This window comes from Oncorhynchus mykiss, chromosome 3, assembly GCF_057628025.1.
Source record: "Oncorhynchus mykiss isolate SJ-2025 chromosome 3, ASM5762802v1, whole genome shotgun sequence".
NCBI lineage: Eukaryota > Metazoa > Chordata > Actinopteri > Salmoniformes > Salmonidae > Oncorhynchus > Oncorhynchus mykiss.
In genome coordinates, this window is record NC_143024.1 from 4,787,865 (window position 1) to 4,810,746 (window position 22,882).

Below are 22,882 nucleotides of genomic sequence, written 5' to 3' on the forward strand. Positions count from 1 at the left end.
GACAAGATGATGTATCTGTGGACCTTGGCAGCTCCATGCGCAGGTGATGTATTTGACTTGGAATGCTCTGGGTAGATATTATGCTCATAACCAGCCAGCCAGACGCAGTCAGAGCCAGCCAGCCAGCCAGTCACATAACCAGCCAGCCAGACGCAGTCAGAGCCAGCCAGCCAGTCACATAACCAGCCAGCCAGACGCAGTCAGAGCCAGCCAGCCAGATGCAGTCAGAGCCAGTCACATAACCAGCCAGCCAGACGCCGTCAGAGCCAGTCACATAACCAGCCAGCCAGACACATAACCAGACAGCCAGTCACATAACCAGCCAGCCAGACGCCGTCAGAGCCAGTCACATAACCAGCCAGCCAGACACATAACCAGACAGTCAGTCATATAACCAGCCAGCCAGCCGGTCACAGTATGGAATCAGCCAACCAGCCAGCCTCAGAACCAACTAGTCAGCTACAGAGCAGAACCAGCCATCCAGCAGCCAGCCAGTCACAGTATGGAATCAGCCAACCAGGAATATAGCATAGCCAGGCAGCTACAGAGCCAACCAGGAATATAGCACAGCCAGGCAGCTACAGAGCAGAGCCAGCCAGGACTATAGCATAGCCAGGCAGCTACAGAGCAGAGCCAGCCAGTCAGCTACAGAGTAGAGCCAGCCAGTCAGCTACAGAGCAGAGCCAGCCAGGAATATAGCATAGCCAGGCAGCTACAGAGCCAACCAGGAATATAGCACAGCCAGGCAGCTACAGCGCCAACAGGAATATAGCATAGCCAGGCAGCTACAGAGCCAACCAGGAATACAGCACAGCCAGTCAGCTACAGAGCCAACCAGGAATATAGCACAGCCAGGCAGCTACAGCGCCAACCAGGAATATAGCACAGCCAGGCAGCTACAGAGCCAACCAGGAATATAGCACAGCCAGGCAGCTACAGAGCCAACCAGGAATATAGCACAGCCAGTCAGCTACAGAGCCAACCAGGAATATAGCACAGCCAGGCAGCTACAGAGCAGAGCCAGCCAGGAATATAGCATAGCCAGACAGCTACAGAGCAGAGCCAGCCAGGAATATAGCATAGCCAGACAGCTACAGAGCAGAGCCAGCCAGGAATATAGCATAGCCAGACAGCTACAGAGCAGAGCCAGCCAGCCAGGAATATAGCACAGCCAGGCAGCTACAGAGCAGAGACAACCAGGAATATAGCATAGCCAGGCAGCTACAGAGCCAGCCAGGAATATAGCACAGCCAGGCTGCTACAGAGCCAACCAGGAATATAGCACAGCCAGGCAGCTACAGAGCCAACCAGGAATATAGCACAGCCAGGCTGCTACAGAGCCAACCAGGAATATAGCACAGCCAGGCAGCTACAGAGCCAACCAGGAATATAGCATAGCCAGGCAGCTACAGAGCCAACCAGTAATATAGCACAGCCAGGCAGCTACAGAGCCAACCAGTAATATAGCACAGCCAGGCAGCTACAGAGCAGAGCCAGCCAGGAATATAGCATAGCCAGACAGCTACAGAACCAACCAGGAATATAGCACAGCCAGGCAGCTACAGAGCCAGCCAGGAATATAGCACAGCCAGGCAGCTACAGAGCAAAACCAGCCAGTCAGCTACAGAGCCAGCCAGGAATATAGCACAGCCAGGCAGCTACAGAGCAGAACCAGCCAGTCAGCTACAGAGCCAACCAGGTATATAGCACAGCCAGGCAGCTACAGAGCAGAGCCAGCCAGGAATATAGCACAGCCAGACAGCTACAGAGCCAGCCAGCCAATCAGCTTGCCTGTGCGTGACCTGGATGCACCATTCCCCCTCCCCCTTCCTTCAAAGCCAATTGATAACCTGCTTCCTCAGTATGACAAGGCTTTAGTAATTATCCCCCTGTGTACAATGGAATCTGTTCTGAGAGCCGAATGGAGAATGAAGTGCATGTAGCCAGTAAAACCACAGGCAGGTCAAATCCTATGGGTTGTAATCCTGCTGTACTGCAGAGGAGAGACCTTCTGGCTCTCTGACTCTTTACCATCAGGGCCTGATTTTAGTTTTTTTTGGGGGGGGGGGGGGGGGGTAAAAAAGAGGATTATGTGCCATATTAATCAGCCTTAGTAATGTCTGTAGATTTGCAGTGCAAACCTAGGGGGAAGCTGGTGGAGAGAATGCCAAGAGTGTGCAAAGCTGTCATCAAGGCAAAGGGTGGCTACTTTGAAGAATCTCTCATCTGAAATAGATGTTTTATTTAATTTTAACTATAGTTAAATAACTATATAACTTTATTTAACTTTAGTTGCGTGGCTGGACTACATGTCTTGTCAGCAGTATGTTGTGTGGCTGGACTACATGTCTTGTCAGCAGTATGTTGTGTGGCTGGACTACATGTCTTGTCAGCAGTATGTTGTGTGGCTGGACTACATGTCTTGTCAGCAGTATGTTGTGTGGCTGGACTACATGTCTTGTCAGCAGTATGTTGTGTGGCTGGACTACATGTCTTGTCAGCAGTATGTTGTGTGGCTGGACTACATGTCTTGTCAGCAGTATGTTGTGTGGCTGGACTACATGTCTTGTCAGCAGTATGTTGTGTGGCTGGACTACATGTCTTGTCAGCAGTATGTTGTGTGGCTGGACTACATGTCTTGTCAGCAGTATGTTGTGTGGCTGGACTACATGTCTTGCCAGCAGTATGTTGTGTGGCTGGGCTACATGTCTTGTCAGCAGTATATTGCGTGGCTGGGCTACATGTCTTTCCACCAGCAGTATGTTATGTGGCTGGGCTACATGTCTTTCCATCACCAGCACTATGTTTTGTGGCTGGGCTACATGTCTTGTCAGCAGTATATTGCGTGGCTGGGCTACATGTCTTGTCAGCAGTATGTTGTGTGGCTGGGCTACATGTCTTTCCATCACCAGCAGTATATTGAATGGCTGGGCTAGCCAGTACTGATTTCAGGATAACACCACTCCCTTACACCTAAATGCTATCTCCTCCAGCCCGGAGTCGCCACTTCTTCACTGGTGATAAGGGCCGAGGTCTGATACCAACACTGACTGTCTGAGGGCCAAGTGGGGCCGTTACCATCCTCACAACACACAGAGGCTGCTGGTAGAAGGGTGCAATTCCCTCCCATTCCTCTATGGGTTTGGCTCGATCAGTGTCTGTTCATTTAGCCTTTGTCACACGCTCTTCCAAGCTCTCCTCATCTTCAACACACGGTACACTCGTGACTCAACACTTTTTTAAAAAATTTTAAGGTCATTGCTTTTTATCTTTAGGGAAACAAACAAAAGAAGCTTCTGGTCTGAAATGGCGTGCGACATCAGACTTCCTTCATCAAGATGTTCTGATTCTTTTTTTTAGATAACCTGCTTGGCTCCTACCTCCCATACTGTGTCCCGATTATGGTCTCTTCTGCTTGAGGGAACTTGTACAGTCCCTTGGCCTCTGTCCACTGCCTGGTTGGGAACACTGGGGGGTGGGGGGTATGTCCCAAATGGCGCCCTATGGGCCCTGTTCAAAAGTAGTGCGCCGTATATGAAAAAGGGTGCCATTTTGGGACACATGCCTGGTGATTTGTATGGTGAGATCAGGTTGCACCACCACCACCACCATTCCTGGCTGAGTGGATGGGATGATTTTGGTTCCTAGCCCACTGCTTCTCCTCTTCCTGCTCCTCCAAACCTGTCTAAACAACACCAGACTATTCAAACAGAGCCGTGGGAAGACCCCCCCCCCCCCCCCTCCTTAAAGGTTAGGCAGGCGGGCTACTCCTCCTCCTGCATTCTTTGTCTCAATGGTGACCTTTTTAAACGAAAACAGCTGTTTTGCATATTACTGATGTTCCTCTAAAGCAATCTTTAAAAAAAAAAATATGTTGACATTTTACTAGTTTACTAGTTGAAATTTTACTAGTTTACTAGTTGACATTTTACTAGTTTACTAGTAGACATTTTACTAGTTTACTAGTAGACATTTTACTAGTTTACTAGTAGACATTTTACTAGTTTACTAGTAGACATTTTACTAGTTTACTAGTAGACATTTTACTAGTTTACTAGTAGACATTTTACTAGTTTACTAGTTGACATTTTACTAGTTTACTAGTAGACATTTTACTAGTTTACTAGTAGACATTTTACTAGTTTACTAGTTGACATTTTACTAGTTTACTAGTAGACATTTTACTAGTTTACTAGTAGACATTTTACTAGTTTACTAGTAGACATTTTACTAGTTTACTAGTTGACATTTTACTAGTTTACTAGTAGACATTTTACTAGTTTACTAGTTGACATTTTACTAGTTTACTAGTAGACATTTTACTAGTTTACTAGTTGACATTTTACTAGTTTACTAGTTGACATTTTACTGTTGTGTTTTTTTTGCTTGACCATCGATGGGACGACTTCGAACTGTCGTAGCCTCTTCTGAGGTAGATCTGCCGTTGTTTAGTCTGAAGACTGGGTCCACCTGGTTTCACAGCAGGCAACCCTTTGGACAGGCTCTTCCTCTCTTTCTGCTAAACTGTCCTCGAGCTCCAGAAACCTTCTGCCTTCCATCCTGCCACCTCAGTGGAACCTCTGACTTCCTGGTGTAGAGGTCATAACTAAGGAGGGTAGTGCTCTTTTAATCCCTCCCTCCTGGAGAGTTAACAACACCCTCAGTGGAACCTCTGACTTCCTGGTGTGAGGTCATAACTAAGGAGGGTAGTGCTCTTTTAATCCCTCCCTCCTGGAGAGTTAACAACCCTCAGTGGAACCTCTGACTTCCTGGTGTGAGGTCATAACTAAGGAGGGTAGTGCTCTTTTAATCCCTCCCTCCTGGAGAGTTAACAACACCCTCAGTGGAACCTTTGACTTCCTGGTGTGAGGTCATAACTAAGGAGGGTAGTGCTCTTTTAATCCCTCCCTCCTGGAGAGTTAATAACACCCTCAGTGGAACCTCTGACTTCCTGGTGTGAGGTCATAACTAAGGAGGGTAGTGCTCTTTTAATCCCTCCCTCCTGGAGAGTTAACAACCCTCAGTGGAACCTCTGACTTCCTGGTGTGAGGTCATAAATAAGGAGGGTAGTGCTCTTTTAATCCCGCCCTCCTGGAGAGTTAACAACCCTCAGTGGAACCTCTGACTTCCTGGTGTGAGGTCATAACTAAGGAGGGTAGTGCTCTTTTAATCCCTCCCTCCTGGAGAGTTAACAACCCTCAGCTCGACTCGGCTGTCGGCCCTGGACTTCATTAACACGGGGTTTATCGGTGGTGATTTGTCTGTCAGTTTTACTGCTAGCTAGACCTTCCTTTTAACCTTTCGGGTCCAACTGAGGTTAATAAGATATTCATGACTGCCTCAAAGACGGGGAAAAACGACATTTCGAAGCTGTTAAATTAACGTGTTTTATTGGGAGGTGTATTGTCCTGTTTGCTATTATGCTGCCTTGCCCATTCTGTTCTATACCATCTCTCTAAGGTGGTCTGCTCTGGATATATCTAACAGCCACTGAGGAGTTGACCTGTAGTCTGAGGAGTTGACCTGTAGTCTGAGGAGTTGACCTGTAGTCTGAGGAGTTGACCTGTAGTCTGAGGAGTTGACGTGTAGTCTGAGGAGCTGACCTGTAGTCTGAGGAGTTGACCTGTAGTCTGAGGAGTTGACCTGTAGTCTGAGGAGTTGACCTGTAGTCTGAGGAGTTGACCTGTAGTCTGAGGAGTTGACCTGTAGTCTGAGGAGTTGACGTGTAGTCTGAGGAGTTGACCTGTAGTCTGAGGAGCTGACGTGTAGTCTGAGGAGTTGACCTGTAGTCTGAGGAGCTGACCTGTAGTCTGAGGAGTTGACCTGTAGTCTGAGGAGTTGACCTGTAGTCTGAGGAGTTGACCTGTAGTCTGAGGAGCTGTCCTGTAGTCTGAGGAGCTGACCTGTAGTCTGAGGAGTTGACCTGTAGTCTGAGGAGTTGACGTGTAGTCTGAGGAGCTGACCTGTAGTCTGAGGAGTTGACCTGTAGTCTGAGGAGTTGACCTGTAGTCTGAGGAATTGACCTGTAGTCTGAGGAGTTGACCTGTAGTCTGAGGAATTGACGTGTAGTTTGAGGAATTGACCTGTAGTCTGAGGAGTTGACCTGTAGTCTGAGGAGTTGACCTGTAGTCTGAGGAGTTGACCTGTAGTCTGAGGAGTTGACCTGTAGTCTGAGGAGTTGACCTGTAGTCTGAGGAGTTGACCTGTAGTCTGAGGAGTTGACTTGTAGTCTGAGGAGCTGACCTGTAGTCTGTCTGAGGAGTTGACCTGTAGTCTGTCTGAGGAGTTGACCTGTAGTCTGTCTGAGGAGTTGACCTGTAGTCTGTCTGAGGAGTTGACCTGTAGTCTGTCTGAGGAGTTGACCTGTAGTCTGTCTGAGGAGTTGACCTGTAGTCTGTCTGAGGAGTTGACGTGTAATCTAGGGGCTAGCCCCAGAGGAGTTGGTGTGTAATCTGAGGCGTTGGTGTGTAATCTGAGGAGTTGTGTAATCTAGGGGCTAGCCCAGAGGAGTTGGTGTGTAATCTGAGGAGTTGGTGTGTAATCTAGGGGCTAGCCCCAGAGGAGTTGGTGTGTAATCTGAGGAGTTGTTGTGTAATCTGAGGAGTTGGTGTGTAATCTAGGGGCTAGCCCAGAGGAGTTGGTGTGTAATCTAGAGGAGTTGATGTGTCAATGTGTAATCTAGGGGCTAGCCCCAGAGATGTTGGTGTGTAATCTGAGGAGTTGGTGTGTAATCTGAGGAGTTGTTGTGTAATCTAGGGGCTAGCCCCAGAGGAGTTGGTGTGTAATCTAGAGGAGTTGGTGTGTAATCTGAGGAGTTGTTGTGTAATCTAGGGGCTAGCCCCAGAGGAGTTGGTGTGTAATCTGAGGAGTTGGTGTGTAATCTAGAGGAGTTGATGTGTCGATGTGTAATCTAGGGGCTAGCCCAGAGGAGTTGACATGGGCAAAATGTGGAAAAAGTCAAGGGGTCTGAATACTTTCAGAGGTGCTTTGTGCTTACACTGAGTACCCTCTCTGTCTTGGGTACTCTCTTTGCCTTGTACTCCAGTTTAGCCTTTACTACCTTCTATCTTCTTTCAGGGTTTAGATGTTGACAGTTATTGCCACTAAGTACAATTACATTGATCTGGTTTTTCTTCATGAGATCCCATTTAAAAGAGAAAGGTTGTTTGGGAAGAAATAGGCTTGTTGTTGACATGATACTCTGTGTGATCTCCTCTAATGGAGATATCCAGTCCTGTCAGGTCACGAGGACTGTTCCCGTCGGGTCACCATGACTGTTCCCGTCGGGTCACCATGACTGTTCCCGTCGGGTCACCATGACTGTTCCCATCGGGTCACCATGACTGTTCCCGTCGGGTCACCATGACTGTTCCCGTCGGGTCACCATGACTGTTCCCGTCGGGTCACCATGACTGTTCCCATCGGGTCACCATGACTGTTCCCGTCGGGTCACGATGACTGTTCCCGTCGGGTCACCATGACTGTTCCCATCGGGTCACCATGACTGTTCCCGTCGGGTCACCATGACTGTTCCCGTCGGGTCACGATGACTGTTCCTGTCAGGTCACGATGACTGTTCCTGTCGGGTCACGATGACTGTTTCCTGTCGGGTCACGATGACTGTTCCCGTCGGGTCACCATGACTGTTCCTGTTGGGTCACGAAGTCCGTTCCTGTCGGGTCACCATGACGGTTCCTGTCGGGTCACCATGACGGTTCCTGTCGGGTCACCATGACGGTTCCTGTCGGGTCACGAGGACTGTTCCTGTCGGGTCACGATTACTGTTTCCTGTCAGGTCACGATGACTGTTCCCGTCGGGTCATGATGACCGTTCCTGTCGGGTCACGATGACCGTTCCTGTCGGGTTCCTGTCGGGTCACGATGACCGTTCCTGTCGGGTCACGATGACCGTTCCTGTCGGGTCACGATGACCGTTCCTGTCGGGTCACGATGACCGTTCCTGTCGGGTTCCTGTCGGGTCACCATGACTGTTCCCGTCGGGTCATGATGACCGTTCCTGTCGGGTCACGATGACCGTTCCTGTCGGGTTCCTGTCGGGTCACGATGACCGTTCCTGTCGGGTCACGATGACCGTTCCTGTCGGGCCACGATGACGGTTCCTGTCGGGCCACGATGACTGTTCCTGTCGGGTCACTGGTGTGGACTGTTCCCTGTCGGGTCACTGGTGTGGACTGTTCCCTGTCGGGTCACTGGTGTGGACTGTTCCCTGTCGGGTCACTGGTGAGGACTGTTCCCTGTCTGGTCACTGGTGCGGACTGTTACCTGTCGGGTCACTGGTGAGGACTGTTCCCTGTCGGGTCACTGGTGCGGACTGTTCCCTGTCGGGTCACTGGTGAGGACTGTTCCCTGTCGGGTCACTGGTGCGGACTGTTCCCTGTCGGGTCACTGGTGCGGACTGTTCCCTGTCGGGTCACTGGTGCGGACTGTTCCCTGTCGGGTCACTGGTGCGGGCTGTTCCCTGTCGGGTCACTGGTGCGGGCTGTTCCCTGTCGGGTCACTGGTGCGGACTGTTCCCTGTCGGGTCACTGGTGCGGACTGTTCCCTGTCGGGTCACTGGTGCGGACTGTTCCCTGTCGGGTCACTGGTGCGGACTCTTCCCTGTCGGGTCACTGGTGCGGACTGTTCCCTGTCGGGTCACTGGTGCGGACTGTTCCCTGTCGGGTCACTGGTGCGGACTGTTCCCTGTCTGTCGGGTCACTGGTGTGGACTGTTCCCTGTCGGGTCACTGGTGCGGACTGTTCCCTGTCTGTCGGGTCACTGGTGCGGACTGTAGTCGAGGGATTCATTTCCTCAGCCTTCTGCTTTACAACTAACCCAGTTGTGTCAAGTGCTTCAACATGTCTTCTGCTGTAATTCTGTCTACTTAAGAGCCTGAATGCCAATGTTCACTCTCTTCCCCCCATCCACACCCCATAATCTGTCAAACTCCGTGACAAAGCCTGACTGACTCTAGGCTTCGACTGTGGTTTGGTAATGTTGGGACTGAGGGTGTATCTACACACATTCTGGCAGTTCACTGAAATCCTGCTTTAGTCTCCACACTGCAGGTGAAATCCTGGGTTAGTCTCCACACTGCAGGGTAAATCCTGGTTTAGTCTCCACACTGCAGGTGAAATCCTGGGTTAGTCTCCACACTGCAGGGGAAATCCTGGTTTAGTCTCCACACTGCAGGTGAAATCCTGGTTTCGTCTCCACACTGCAGGTGAAATCATAGTTTAGTCTCCACACTGCAGGTGAAATCCTGGTTTAGTCTCCACACTGCAGGTGAAATCCTGGTTTCGTCTCCACACTGCAGGTGAAATCATAGTTTAGTCTCCACACTGCAGGTGAAATCCTGGGTTAGTCTCCACACTGCAGGTGAAATCCTGGTTTAGTCTCCACACTGCAGGTGAAATCCTAGTTTAGTCTCCACACTGCAGGTGAAATCCCGGGTTAGTCTCCACACTGCAGGGGAAATCCTGGTTTAGTCTCCACACTGCAGGTGAAATCCTAGTTTAGTCTCCACACTGCAGGTGAAATCCTAGTTTAGTCTCCACACTGCAGGTGAAATCCCGGGTTAGTCTCCACACTGCAGGGGAAATCCTGGTTTAGTCTCCACACTGCAGGTGAAATCCTAGTTTAGTCTCCACACTGCAGGTGAAATCCTGGTTTAGTCTCCACACTGCAGGTGAAATCCTAGTTTAGTCTCCACACTGCAGGTGAAATCCTGGTTTAGTCTCCACACTGCAGATTGAATGGGGTACTGTGGATCGCGCTAACATGCTGGAGATGACTCTGGCACTCTGAGTTAAAATGGGACCAGAATAACAGGTTGTTGATGGTGACAGGGAAATTAACTCATTGTTGAAATCACACTGAGCAGTCTTTACCCTAGAGATGACCTCTGTGATGTCATCATCCTGACCCACCCCAGCTGCCCTGACCGTGTGTGTGTGTGTGTGTGTGTATACTGTCATTATCCTAGTGAGGACCAGACCACTGCCCTGACCGTGTGTGTGTGTATATACTGTCATTATCCTAGTGAGGACCAGACCACTGCCCCTGCAGCTCTGCTAGATTACGTCTCTATCTGCTCTGCCACTTGGTATATTGGATCTGATCTGACTGACTCTGTGTTCCAAACGGAACCCCATGTCCTATATAGTGTCCCTATAGGGCCCTGGTGAAGGTAGTGTCCTATACAGTGTCCCTATAGGGCCCTGGTGAAGTTAGTGCCCTTATATAGTGTCCTATACGGCCCTGGTGAAGGTAGTGCCCTATAGAGGGTTGTATTTGGGACATGCCCTCAGTCTGCTCCTGTCTGATGGTATGATGGGAAATCCATAATCAGATGGCATTTAGGATGTAACCTACTGTCTCTTGTTGTCTAGGGTGTCATGGTTACTTTGACATTTAAAGGCAATATCTGCTGTGTGGTTTTCTAAATCAAAGGTGTGTTTGATAAAGGATTAGGATTAGTTTTGTTTTGTTTGTCGACTGCTTAAGAACGTGAGGTGAATTCTGAAAGGGTTGTTGTGAATCGCTCGGCTCTGGGGCTGATGGTTGCTGGCTGAAGGGTTTTAACCTCTGTTGTCCTCAGATCAAGTCCCTCTCAAACCATCTCTCTCTCATCCTCTCTCCTTTCTCTCTCTTTCTGTCTCTGTCTCTCTCTCCCTCTCTCCCTCTCTCTCTCCCATCCTCTCTCCATCCCCCTCTGACATGTCTGGCCCAGGAACAATCACATTCCTTCTCTCTGATTAACTCTCGAGTAGAACAGATCTCTTTTTTCCAGGAAGCAGAAACAACAACACTCCTCTCCTCGTTGTTATGTCTGAATCAGTCTCTCAGCTGAGAGGGACTCCTGACTCATCTCCTCAAGGGTTGTATCCCAAATGACAGCCTGTTCCCTATAGAGCCCTGGTCTATAGTAGTGTACTATATAGGGAATAGGGTTCCATTGGGTTCTGGTCTATAGTAGTGTACTATATAAGGAATAGGATGCCATTGGGTCCTGGTCTATAGTAGTGCACTATATAAGGAATAGGGTTCCATTGGGTCCTGGTCTAAAGTAGTGCACTATATAGGGAATAGGATGCCATTGTCCCCCTCCCCCTCATTTTCCTATTGGCCTAGAGACAGAGAGAGGCCTATTGGGTTGATGTATCTTGATGAATTGATTGAAGATAAGAAACCTCTAACCTCTGTCATGACTGTCCACCAGAATCCAAATAGGTCAGAACAGCTTTGCAATGAATAACTTCAATCAGACGCCCCCCTTCTCACCCGCGGAGGAGGATGGGGAGGAGGGAACTGGTAAGGGGGTGAACAACTCCCGTTCTGTTGTAAATCATGTGGAGATTATCCAAGTCTCGCTCTCCCAAGAGTCACCAAAGTATTTGTCCTTTTGTTTCAATAGACTTTTCCAGCTGAAACGCTTAACACGTTCAAAAGCAGGATAGTAGAACAATATTTCTGACATGTGAACGTGGGGAATGGTCATAGGCGATCTATAGAACACGGCTGCAGCTGTACGTTTTAATGTGGTTTGAACTGTTGAATTTCAACACGAGGTGGAGGCGATAAAACTCACCTCCCGGACAATCACTGGTACGGCTGAAACTGTCCTAAGTATCTTAGAAAAGCGAATTTCAGTAGGACCATTCTGTTACTCTGCTCAAACCATCGTATATCACTGCTCTCATCATCACCCCACTGGGGAACCATCGACACGGCTGGCTAGCCTATCTTCAAAGAAGCATCTTCAAGAGCGGACACTGAGCTATAAATCCAGACACTGAGCTATAGATCCAGACACTGAGCTATAGGTCCAGACACTGAGCTATAGATCCAGACACTGAGCTATAGATCCAGACACTGAGCTATAGATCCAGACACTGAGCTATAGATCCAGACACTGAGCTATAGATCCAGACACTGAGCTATAGATCCAGACACTGAGCTATAGATCCAGACACTGAGCTATAGATCCAGACACTGAGCTATAGGTAGACACTGAGCTATAGGTCCAGACACTGAGCTATAGGTCCAGACACTGAGCTATAGATCCAGACACTGAGCTATAGATCCAGACACTGAGCTATAGATCCAGACACTGAGCTATAGATCCAGACACTGAGCTATAGGTAGACACTGAGCTATAAATCCAGACACTGAGCTATAAATCCAGACACTGAGCTATAGATCCAGACACTGAGCTATAGATCCAGACACTGAGCTATAGGTCCAGACACTGAGCTATAGGTCCAGACACTGAGCTATAGATCCAGACACTGAGCTATAGATCCAGACACTGAGCTATAGATCCAGACACTGAGCTATAGTTCCAGACACTGAGCTATAGATCCAGACACTGAGCTATAGGTCCAGACACTGAGCTATAGGTCCAGACACTGAGCTATAGGTCCAGACACTGAGCTATAGGTCCAGACACTGAGCTATAGGTCCAGACACTGAGCTATAGGTCCAGACACTGAGCTATAGATCCAGACACTGAGCTATAGATCCAGACACTGAGCTATAGATCCAGACACTGAGCTATAGTTCCAGACACTGAGCTATAGTTCCAGACACTGAGCTATAGTTCCAAACACTGAGCTATAGATCCAAACACTGAGCTATAGGTCCAGACACTGAGCTATAGGTCCAGACACTGAGCTATAGGTCCAGACACTGAGCTATAGATCCAGACACTGAGCTATAGATCCAGACACTGAGCTATAGATCCAGACACTGAGCTATAGATCCAGACACTGAGCTATAGATCCAGACACTGAGCTATAGGTCCAGACACTGAGCTATAGGTCCAGACACTGAGCTATAGATCCAGACACTGAGCTATAGATCCAGACACTGAGCTATAGATCCAGACACTGAGCTATAGATCCAGACACTGAGCTATAGATCCAGACACTGAGCTATAGATCCAGACACTGAGCTATAGATCCAGACACTGAGCTATAGATCCAGACACTGAGCTATAGATCCAGACACTGAGCTATAGGTCCAGACACTGAGCTATAGGTCCAGACACTGAGCTATAGGTCCAGACACTGAGCTATAGATCCAGACACTGAGCTATAGATCCAGACACTGAGCTATAGATCCAGACACTGAGCTATAGATCCAGACACTGAGCTATAGATCCAGACACTGAGCTATAGATCCAGACACTGAGCTATAGATCCAGACACTGAGCTATAGATCCAGACACTGAGCTATAGGTTGACACTGAGCTATAGATCCAGACACTGAGCTATAGGTTGACACTGAGCTATAGATCCAGACACTGGGCTATAGGTCCAGACACTGAGCTATAGATCCAGACACTGAGCTATAGATCCAGACACTGAGCTATAGATCCAGACACTGAGCTATAGGTTCAGACACTGAGCTATAGATCCAGACACTGAGCTATAGGTTCAGACACTGATGATGATGTACGTATGGCCTCATCTATACATTACCCTGCGTCAGACAAGATGTCAGTATGTGTCTATGGGACAGGATAGGTGGGGACGTACAGTGCATGTAGTCCTCATGTTGATGGTAGACGTCTGATCTGTTAGAGCCACAGAGAAGGACAACACGCAGCTGGTTCTAGAACCATCTATCCCTGACAGCTCAGTTAGCAGTGATGGTTCATACGGACGCCGTCATGTTCTGCCTTTTAAGCCATGAGTGCGATGTGATAAACAGCATGGGATTCTCCCTGCCGGGGGCCAGGAATGACTTCCTGTTTCATGTATCTGCTCTGTACGTAGGTCAGGCTCTCTCTTGGCTTGACTTAGAGATCTCCGGGCTAGGTACGGCTTCATCAGGGTCCAATTACACAATAATTATCACTGTACAGGTTGTCCCACATCTGTCAAACGTCACTCTCATGCTTCCCGTAGTTTCTACTCATCTGATTGATGGGGAAGATGATTCAACTCTGACTCATCGTGTGAACAAACTAACAGGATGTTTCTAAGGCAACTAGTAAACACAACAGGCTAGCAAGATAAACAGGACGTTGTTGGGCTGTGTGAACATAACTGTGTTGTTACTACACGGCTGGGAAGATATCTCTGTACTAGTCTTATCTATCAGCTTACTGGGTTCCAAGACTAGAACTCATCAATCTATCAGCGTACTGGGTTCCAAGACGAGAACTCATCAATCTATCAGTTTACTGGGTTCCAAGACTAGAACTCATCAATCTTTCAGCTTACTGGGTTCCAAGACTAGAACTCATCAATCTATCTCCTATCTATCAGTTTACTGGGTTCCAAGACTAGAACTCATCAATCTATCAATCTATCAGCTTACTGGGTTCCAAGACTAGAACTCATCAATCTATCAGTTTACTGGGTTCCAAGACTAGAACTCATCAATCTATCAGTTTACTGGGTTCCAAGACTAGAACTCATCTATCTATCAGCATACTGTCACGTTCTGACCTCAGTTCCTTTGGTCAGGGCGTGAGTTGGGTGGGCAGTCTATGTTGGTTTTTGAGTTTGGCCTGGTATGGTTCTCAATCAGAGGCAGCTGTCAATTGTTGTCCCTGATTGAGAATCGTACTTAGCTAGCCTGGGTTTCAGTTTTTGGGTTGTGGGTGTTTGTCTTCCGTGTCAGTGTTTGTGATGCTGCACACAGTCACTGTTGTGAAGTCACTGTTGTGAAGTCACTGTCGTTAAGCCACTGTCGTGAAGTCACGTTAAGTCACTGTTGATACGTGTCTACTGAATGCCAGATCATATTAACGTGTAAAGTCACTGTTGATGCGTGTCTACTGAATGCCAGGTCATATTAACGTGTAAAGTCACTGTTGATACGTGTCTACTGAATGCCAGATCATATTAACGTGTAAAGTCACTGTTGATACGTGTCTACTGAATGCCAGGTCATATTAACGTGTAAAGTCACTGTTGATACGTGTCTACTGAATGCCAGATCATATTAACGTGTAACCCGTCTGTTCTGTCTTCAGACATGATTACAGAGAGATGCTTCACAACTCTACCTTCTGTCTGGTTCCCAGAGGACGACGCCTGGGATCCTTCCGCTTCCTGGAAGCACTGCAGGTACACACACACCATGCACACACACACACACACACACCATGCACACACACACCATGCACACACACACACACCATGCACACACACACCATGCACACACACACACACCATGCACACACACACCATGCACACACACACACACCATGCACACACACACACCATGCACACACACACACCATGTACACACACACACACAACACGCACACACACACACCCCGCACACACACACACCCCGTACACACACACACCCCGTACACACACACACACCATGTACACACACACACACCACGTACACACCACGTACACCACGTACACACACACACACCACGTACACACACACACACCACGTACACACACACACACACACACCACGTACACACACACACACACACCACGTACACACCCACGTACACACACACTCCACGTACACACACACACCACGTACACACACACACCACGTACACACACACACCACGTACACACCACGTACACACACACACACACACACCACGTACACACCACGTACACACACACACCCCGTACACACACACACACCCCGTACACACACACCCCGTACACACACACACCCCGTACACACACACACCCCACATACATACACACACACACCACGTACACACACACACCACGTACACACACCACGTACACACACACACCCCGTACACACACACACACCCCGTACACACACACACACCCCGTACACACACACACCCACACACTCTCTCTGTCCCGACCCCAGAGAGAGAGAGCAGCCTTCCTCTGTGTCTCTGTCCCGACCCCAGAGGGAGAGAGCAGCCTTCCTCTGTGTCTCTGTCCCGACCCCAGAGGGAGAGAGCAGCCTTCCTCTGTGTCTCTGTCCCGACCCCAGAGGGAGAGAGCAGACTTCCTCTGTGTCTCAGCTTTCATCTACTGTCCCCATCTACTGTCCCCATGTAGATCACTATACTGTCTCCATCTACTGTCTCCATCTACTGTCTCCATATAGATCACTATACTGTCTCCATCTACTGTCTCCATCTACTGTCCCCATGTAGATCACCATACTGTCTCCATCTACTGTCTCCATCTACTGTCCCCATCTACTGTCCCCATGTAGATCACTATACTGTCCCCATCTACTGTCTCCATATAGATCACTATACTGTCTCCATCTACTGTCTCCATCTACTGTCCCCATGTAGATCACTATACTGTCTCCATCTACTGTCCCCATCTACTGTCCCCATGTAGATCACTATACTGTCTCCATCTACTGTCCCCATCTACTGTCCCCATGTAGATCACTATACTGTCCCCATCTACTGTCTCCATGTAGATCACTATACTGTCCCCATCTACTGTCTCCATCTACTGTCCCCATGTAGATCACTATACTGTCCCCATCTACTGTCCCCATCTAGATCACTATACTGTCCCCATCTACTGTCCCCATATAGATCACCATCTACTGTCCCCATATAGATCACCATCTACTGTCCCCATATAGATCACCATCTACTGTCCCCATATAGATCACCATCTACTGTCCCCATATAGATCACCATCTACTGTCCCCATATAGATCACCATCTACTGTCCCCATATAGATCACCATCTACTGTCCCCATATAGATCACCATCTACTGTCCCCATATAGATCACCATCTACTGTCCCCATATAGATCACCATCTACTGTCCCCATATAGATCACCATCTACTGTCTCCATCTACTGTCTCCATATAGATCACCATCTACTGTCCCCATATAGATCACCATCTACTGTCTCCATCTACTGTCCCCATATAGATCACCATCTACTGTCCCCATATAGATCACCATCTACTGTCCCCATATAGATCACCATCTACTGTCCCCATATAGATCACCATCTACTGTCCCCATATAGATCACCATCTACTGTCCCCATATAGATCACCATCTACTGTCTCCATCTACTGTCCCCATATAGATCACCATCTACTGTCCCCATATAGATCACCATCTACTGTCTCCATCTACTGTCCCCATATAGATCACCATCTACTGTCTCCATCTACTGTCCCCATATAGATCACCATCTACTGTCCCCATATAGATCACCATCTACTGTCTCCATCTACTGTCCCCATATAGATCACCATCTACTGTCCCCATATAGATCACCATCTACTGTCTCCATCTACTGTCCCCATATAGATCACCATCTACTGTCTCCATCTACTGTCCCCATATAGATCACCATCTCCTGTCTCCATATAGATCACCATCTACTGTCCCCATATAGATAACCATCTACTGTCCCCATATAGATCACCATCTACTGTCTCCATCTCCTGTCTCCATATAGATCACCATCTACTGTCCCCATATAGATAACCATCTACTGTCCCCATATAGATCACCATCTACTGTCTCCATCTACTGTCTCCATATAGATCACCATCTACTGTCCCCATATAGATAACCATCTACTGTCCCCATATAGATCACCATCTACTGTCTCCATCTACTGGTCCCATATAGATCACCATCTCCTGTCTCCATATAGATCACCATCTCCTGTCTCCATATAGATCACCATCTCCTGTCCCCATATAGATCATCATCTACTGTCCCCATGTAGATCACCATCTCCTGTCTCCATATAGATCACCATCTACTGTCTCCATATAGATCACCATCTACTGGTCCCATATAGATCACCATCTCCTGTCTCCATATAGATCACCATCTACTGTCTCCATATAGATCACCATCTACTGTCTCCATATAGATCACCATCTACTGTCCCCATATAGATCACCATCTACTGTCCCCATATAGATCATCATCTACTGTCCCCATATAGATCACCATCTACTGTCTCCATATAGATCACCATCTACTGTCTCCATATAGATCACCATCTACTGTCTCCATATAGATCACCATCTACTGTCTCCATATAGATCACCATCTACTGTCTCCATATAGATCACCATCTACTGTCCCCATATAGATCATCATCTACTGTCCCCATATAGATCACCATCTACTGTCCCCATATAGAGCACCATCTACTGTCCCCATATAGATCACCATCTACTGTCTCCATATAGATCACCATCTACTGTCTCCATATAGATCACCATCTACTGTCTCCATATAGATCACCATCTACTGTCTCCATATAGATCACCATCTACTGTCTCCACATAGATCATCATCTACTGTCCCCATATAGATCACCATCTACTGTCCCCATATAGATCACCATCTACTGTCTCCATATAGATCACCATCTACTGTCTCCATATAGATCACCATCTACTGTCCCCATATAGATCACCATCTACTGTCCCCATATAGATCACCATCTACTGTCCCCATATAGATCACCATCTGTCTCCATATAGATCACCATCTACTGTCCCCATGTAGATCACCATCTACTGTCCCCATCTACTGTCTCCATATAGATCACCATCTACTGTCCCCATATAGATAACCATCTACTGTCCCCATATAGATAACCATCTACTGTCCCCATATAGATCATCATCTACTGTCCCCATATAGATCACCATCTACTGTCTCCATATAGATCACCATCTACTGCCCCCATCTACTGTCTCCATATAGATCACCATCTACTGTCCCCATATAGATCACCATCTACTGCCCCCATCTACTGTCTCCATATAGATCACCATCTACTGTCTCCATATAGATCACCATCTACTGTCTCCATCTACTGTCTCCATATAGATCACCATCTACTGTCCCCATATAGATAACCATCTACTGTCCCCATATAGATCACCATCTACTGTCTCCATCTACTGGTCCCATATAGATCACCATCTCCTGTCTCCATATAGATCACCATCTCCTGTCTCCATATAGATCACCATCTCCTGTCCCCATATAGATCATCATCTACTGTCCCCATGTAGATCACCATCTCCTGTCTCCATATAGATCACTATCTACTGTCTCCATATAGATCACCATCTACTGGTCCCATATAGATCACCATCTCCTGTCTCCATATAGATCACCATCTACTGTCTCCATATAGATCACCATCTACTGTCTCCATATAGATCACCATCTACTGTCCCCATATAGATCACCATCTACTGTCCCCATATAGATCATCATCTACTGTCCCCATATAGATCACCATCTACTGTCTCCATATAGATCACCATCTACTGTCTCCATATAGATCACCATCTACTGTCTCCATATAGATCACCATCTACTGTCTCCATATAGATCACCATCTACTGTCTCCATATAGATCACCATCTACTGTCCCCATATAGATCATCATCTACTGTCCCCATATAGATCACCATCTACTGTCCCCATATAGAGCACCATCTACTGTCCCCATATAGATCACCATCTACTGTCTCCATATAGATCACCATCTACTGTCTCCATATAGATCACCATCTACTGTCTCCATATAGATCACCATCTACTGTCTCCATATAGATCACCATCTACTGTCTCCACATAGATCATCATCTACTGTCCCCATATAGATCACCATCTACTGTCCCCATATAGATCACCATCTACTGTCTCCATATAGATCACCATCTACTGTCTCCATATAGATCACCATCTACTGTCCCCATATAGATCACCATCTACTGTCCCCATATAGATCACCATCTACTGTCCCCATATAGATCACCATCTGTCTCCATATAGATCACCATCTACTGTCCCCATGTAGATCACCATCTACTGTCCCCATCTACTGTCTCCATATAGATCACCATCTACTGTCCCCATGTAGATCACCATCTACTGTCTCCATCTACTGTCCCCATGTAGATCACCATCTACTGTCTCCATCTACTGTCCCCATATAGATCACCATCTGTCTCCATATAGATCACCATCTACTGTCCCCATATAGATCACCATCTACTGTCCCCATATAGATCACCATCTACTGTCCCCATATAGATCACCATCTACTGTCCCCATATAGATCACCATCTGTCTCCATATAGATCACCATCTACTGTCCCCATATAGATCACCATCTACTGTCCCCATATAGATCACCATCTACTGTCCCCATATAGATCACCATCTACTGTCCCCATATAGATCACCATCTGTCTCCATATAGATCACCATCTACTGTCCCCATGTAGATCACCATCTACTGTCCCCATGTAGATCACCATCTACTGTCTCCATCTACTGTCCCCATGTAGATCACCATCTACTGTCTCCATCTACTGTCTCCATATAGATCACCATCTACTGTCCCCATATAGATCACCATCTACTGTCCCCATCTACTGTCTCCATATAGATCACCATCTACTGTCCCCATGTAGATCACCATCTACTGTCCCCATCTACTGTCTCCATATAGATCACCATCTACTGTCCCCATGTAGATCACCATCTACTGTCTCCATCTACTGTCTCCATATAGATCACCATCTACTGTCCCCATGTAGGTCACCATCTACTGTCTCCATCTACTGTCTCCATATAGATCACCATCTACTGTCTCCATCTACTGTCTCCATATAGATCACCATCTACTGTCCCCATGTAGATCACCATCTACTGTCTCCATCTACTGTCCCCATGTAGATCACCATCTACTGTCTCCATCTACTGTCCCCATGTAGATCACCATCTACTGTCCCCATATACAGCACCAGTCAAAGTTTGGACACACCTACTCATTCAAGGGCTTATCTTTATTTTTTACTATTTTCTACATTTTAGAATAATAGTGAAGACATCAACACAATGAAATAACACATATGGGATCATGTAGTAACCAAAAAAGTGTTAAACAAATTTTATTTGCCTTAATGACAGCTTTGCACACTCTTGCCATTCTCTCAACCAGCTTCATGAGGTAGTCACCTGGAATGCATTTCAATTAACAGGTGTGCCTTGTTCAAAGTTCATTTGTGGAATTTCTTTCCTCCTTAAAGTGTTTGAGCCAATCAGTTGTGTTTATGACAAGGTAGGAGGGGTATACAGAAGATAGCCCTATTTGGTAAAAGACCCAAGTCCATATTATGGCAAGAACAGCTTAAATAAGCAAAGAGAAACGACAGTCCATCGTTACTTAAGACACAAATGTCAGTCTATCCGGAGAATTTCAAGATCTTTGAAAGTTTCTTCAAGTGTAGTCGCAAAAAACCATCAAGCGCTATGATGAAACTGGTTCTCATGAGGACCGCCTCAGGAAATGAAGACCCAGACCAAGAAGGAGAGTGATGGAGTGCTGCATCAGATGACCTGGCCTACACAATCATGGAGCCTCTATTTGGACACAGAGACAGTGGAGCACAGAGTGTGACACACACACACACACGTACACACACACACACACGCACGCAAACAAATTCATTTGCATACACATTTACACATTCTAATAGGCTCAAATGAAAGTATTTTATTTACCATTTTACTTTAGTCACAATTACAACAACAATTTGAGCAATTTGAGTCGTTGGCAGTGGAATTAATTAGGCTATTTTAATGACTAGAGTTCACAGGTCATGTCTTGCTGTGCGGCGCGTGAATAAAATGGTCTATCTGCTATTACAGCTGAAAGGGAAGTAGAAAGATCTGCTGAAGGAACCGACGTCCAGATGGCGCAGCGTGTTTTAAAGCCCCAAACCACTGATCACATGTCCGGGATGATTTCTTTGTTGTTTTTGCTGACGATAATTTGCATTATTAGATGGTTCGGCAGACAGGCAGGGACTGCATTAGTGTCATTAGTACTGACATCAGGGGACACGCTGCTTTCACTTCCTCTTGTCCTCATGGAACTAGACACAATACTAGTGGTGTCCTGTCCTGTCCTCATGGAACCAGACACAATACTAGTGGTGTCCTGTCCTCATGGAACCAGACACAATACTAGTGGTGTCCTGTCCTCATGGAACTAGTCACAATACTAGTGGTGTCCTGTCCTCATGGAACCAGACACAATACTAGTGGTGTCCTGTCCTCATGGAACCAGACACAATACTAGTGGTGTCCTGTCCTCATGGAACTAGTCACAATACTAGTGGTGTCCTGTCCTGTCCTCATGGAACCAGACACAATACTAGTGGTGTCCTGTCCTCATGGAACCAGACACAATACTAGTGGTGTCCTGTCCTCATGGAACTAGTCACAATACTAGTGGTGTCCTGTCCTCATGGAACTAGTCACAATACTAGTGGTGTCCTGTCCTGTCCTCATGGAACTAGTCACAATACTAGTGGTGTCCTGTCCTGTCCTCATGGAACTAGACACAATACTAGTGGTGTCCTGTCCTGTCCTCATGGAACCAAACACAATACTAGTGGTGTCCTGTCCTGTCCTCATGGAACCAAACACAATACTAGTGGTGTCCTGTCCTCATGGAACTAGACACAATACTAGTGGTGTCCTGTCCTCATGGAGCCAGACACAATACTAGTGGTGTCCTGTCCTGTCCTCATGGAACCAGACACAATACTAGTGGTGTCCTGTCCTGTCCTCATGGAGCCAGACACAATACTAGTGGTGTCCTGTCCTCATGGAACTAGACACAATACTAGTGGTGTCCTGTCCTCATGGAACTAGACACAATACTAGTGGTGTCCTGTCCTCATGGAACCAGACACAATACTAGTGGTGTCCTGTCCTGTCCTCATGGAACCAGACACAATACTAGTGATGTCCTGTCCTCATGGAACCAAACACAATACTAGTGGTGTCCTGTCCTCATGGAACCAGACACAATGCTAGTGGTGTCCTGTCCTGTCCTCATGGAACCAGACACAA

At 47.3% G+C, this 22,882-nt stretch overlaps 1 protein-coding gene across 5 annotated transcripts in view; it reads left to right on the forward strand.

Moving 5' to 3' along the window:
- Positions 1–22,882, forward strand: part of LOC149984276 (exostosin-1a-like) — an 85,720-nt gene that overhangs the window by 26,016 nt on the left and 36,822 nt on the right. For all 5 annotated transcript variants that reach the window (XR_016491644.1, XR_016491647.1, XR_016491642.1 and 2 more), the window contains one exon: positions 14,990–15,083. Coding sequence is in view for 1 of the 5 variants with exons in the window: in XM_090219635.1 (XP_090075761.1) it covers positions 14,990–15,083 (94 nt within the window). In the remaining 4 variants the exon portion in view is untranslated. The remainder of the gene's footprint in view (positions 1–14,989; positions 15,084–22,882) is intronic.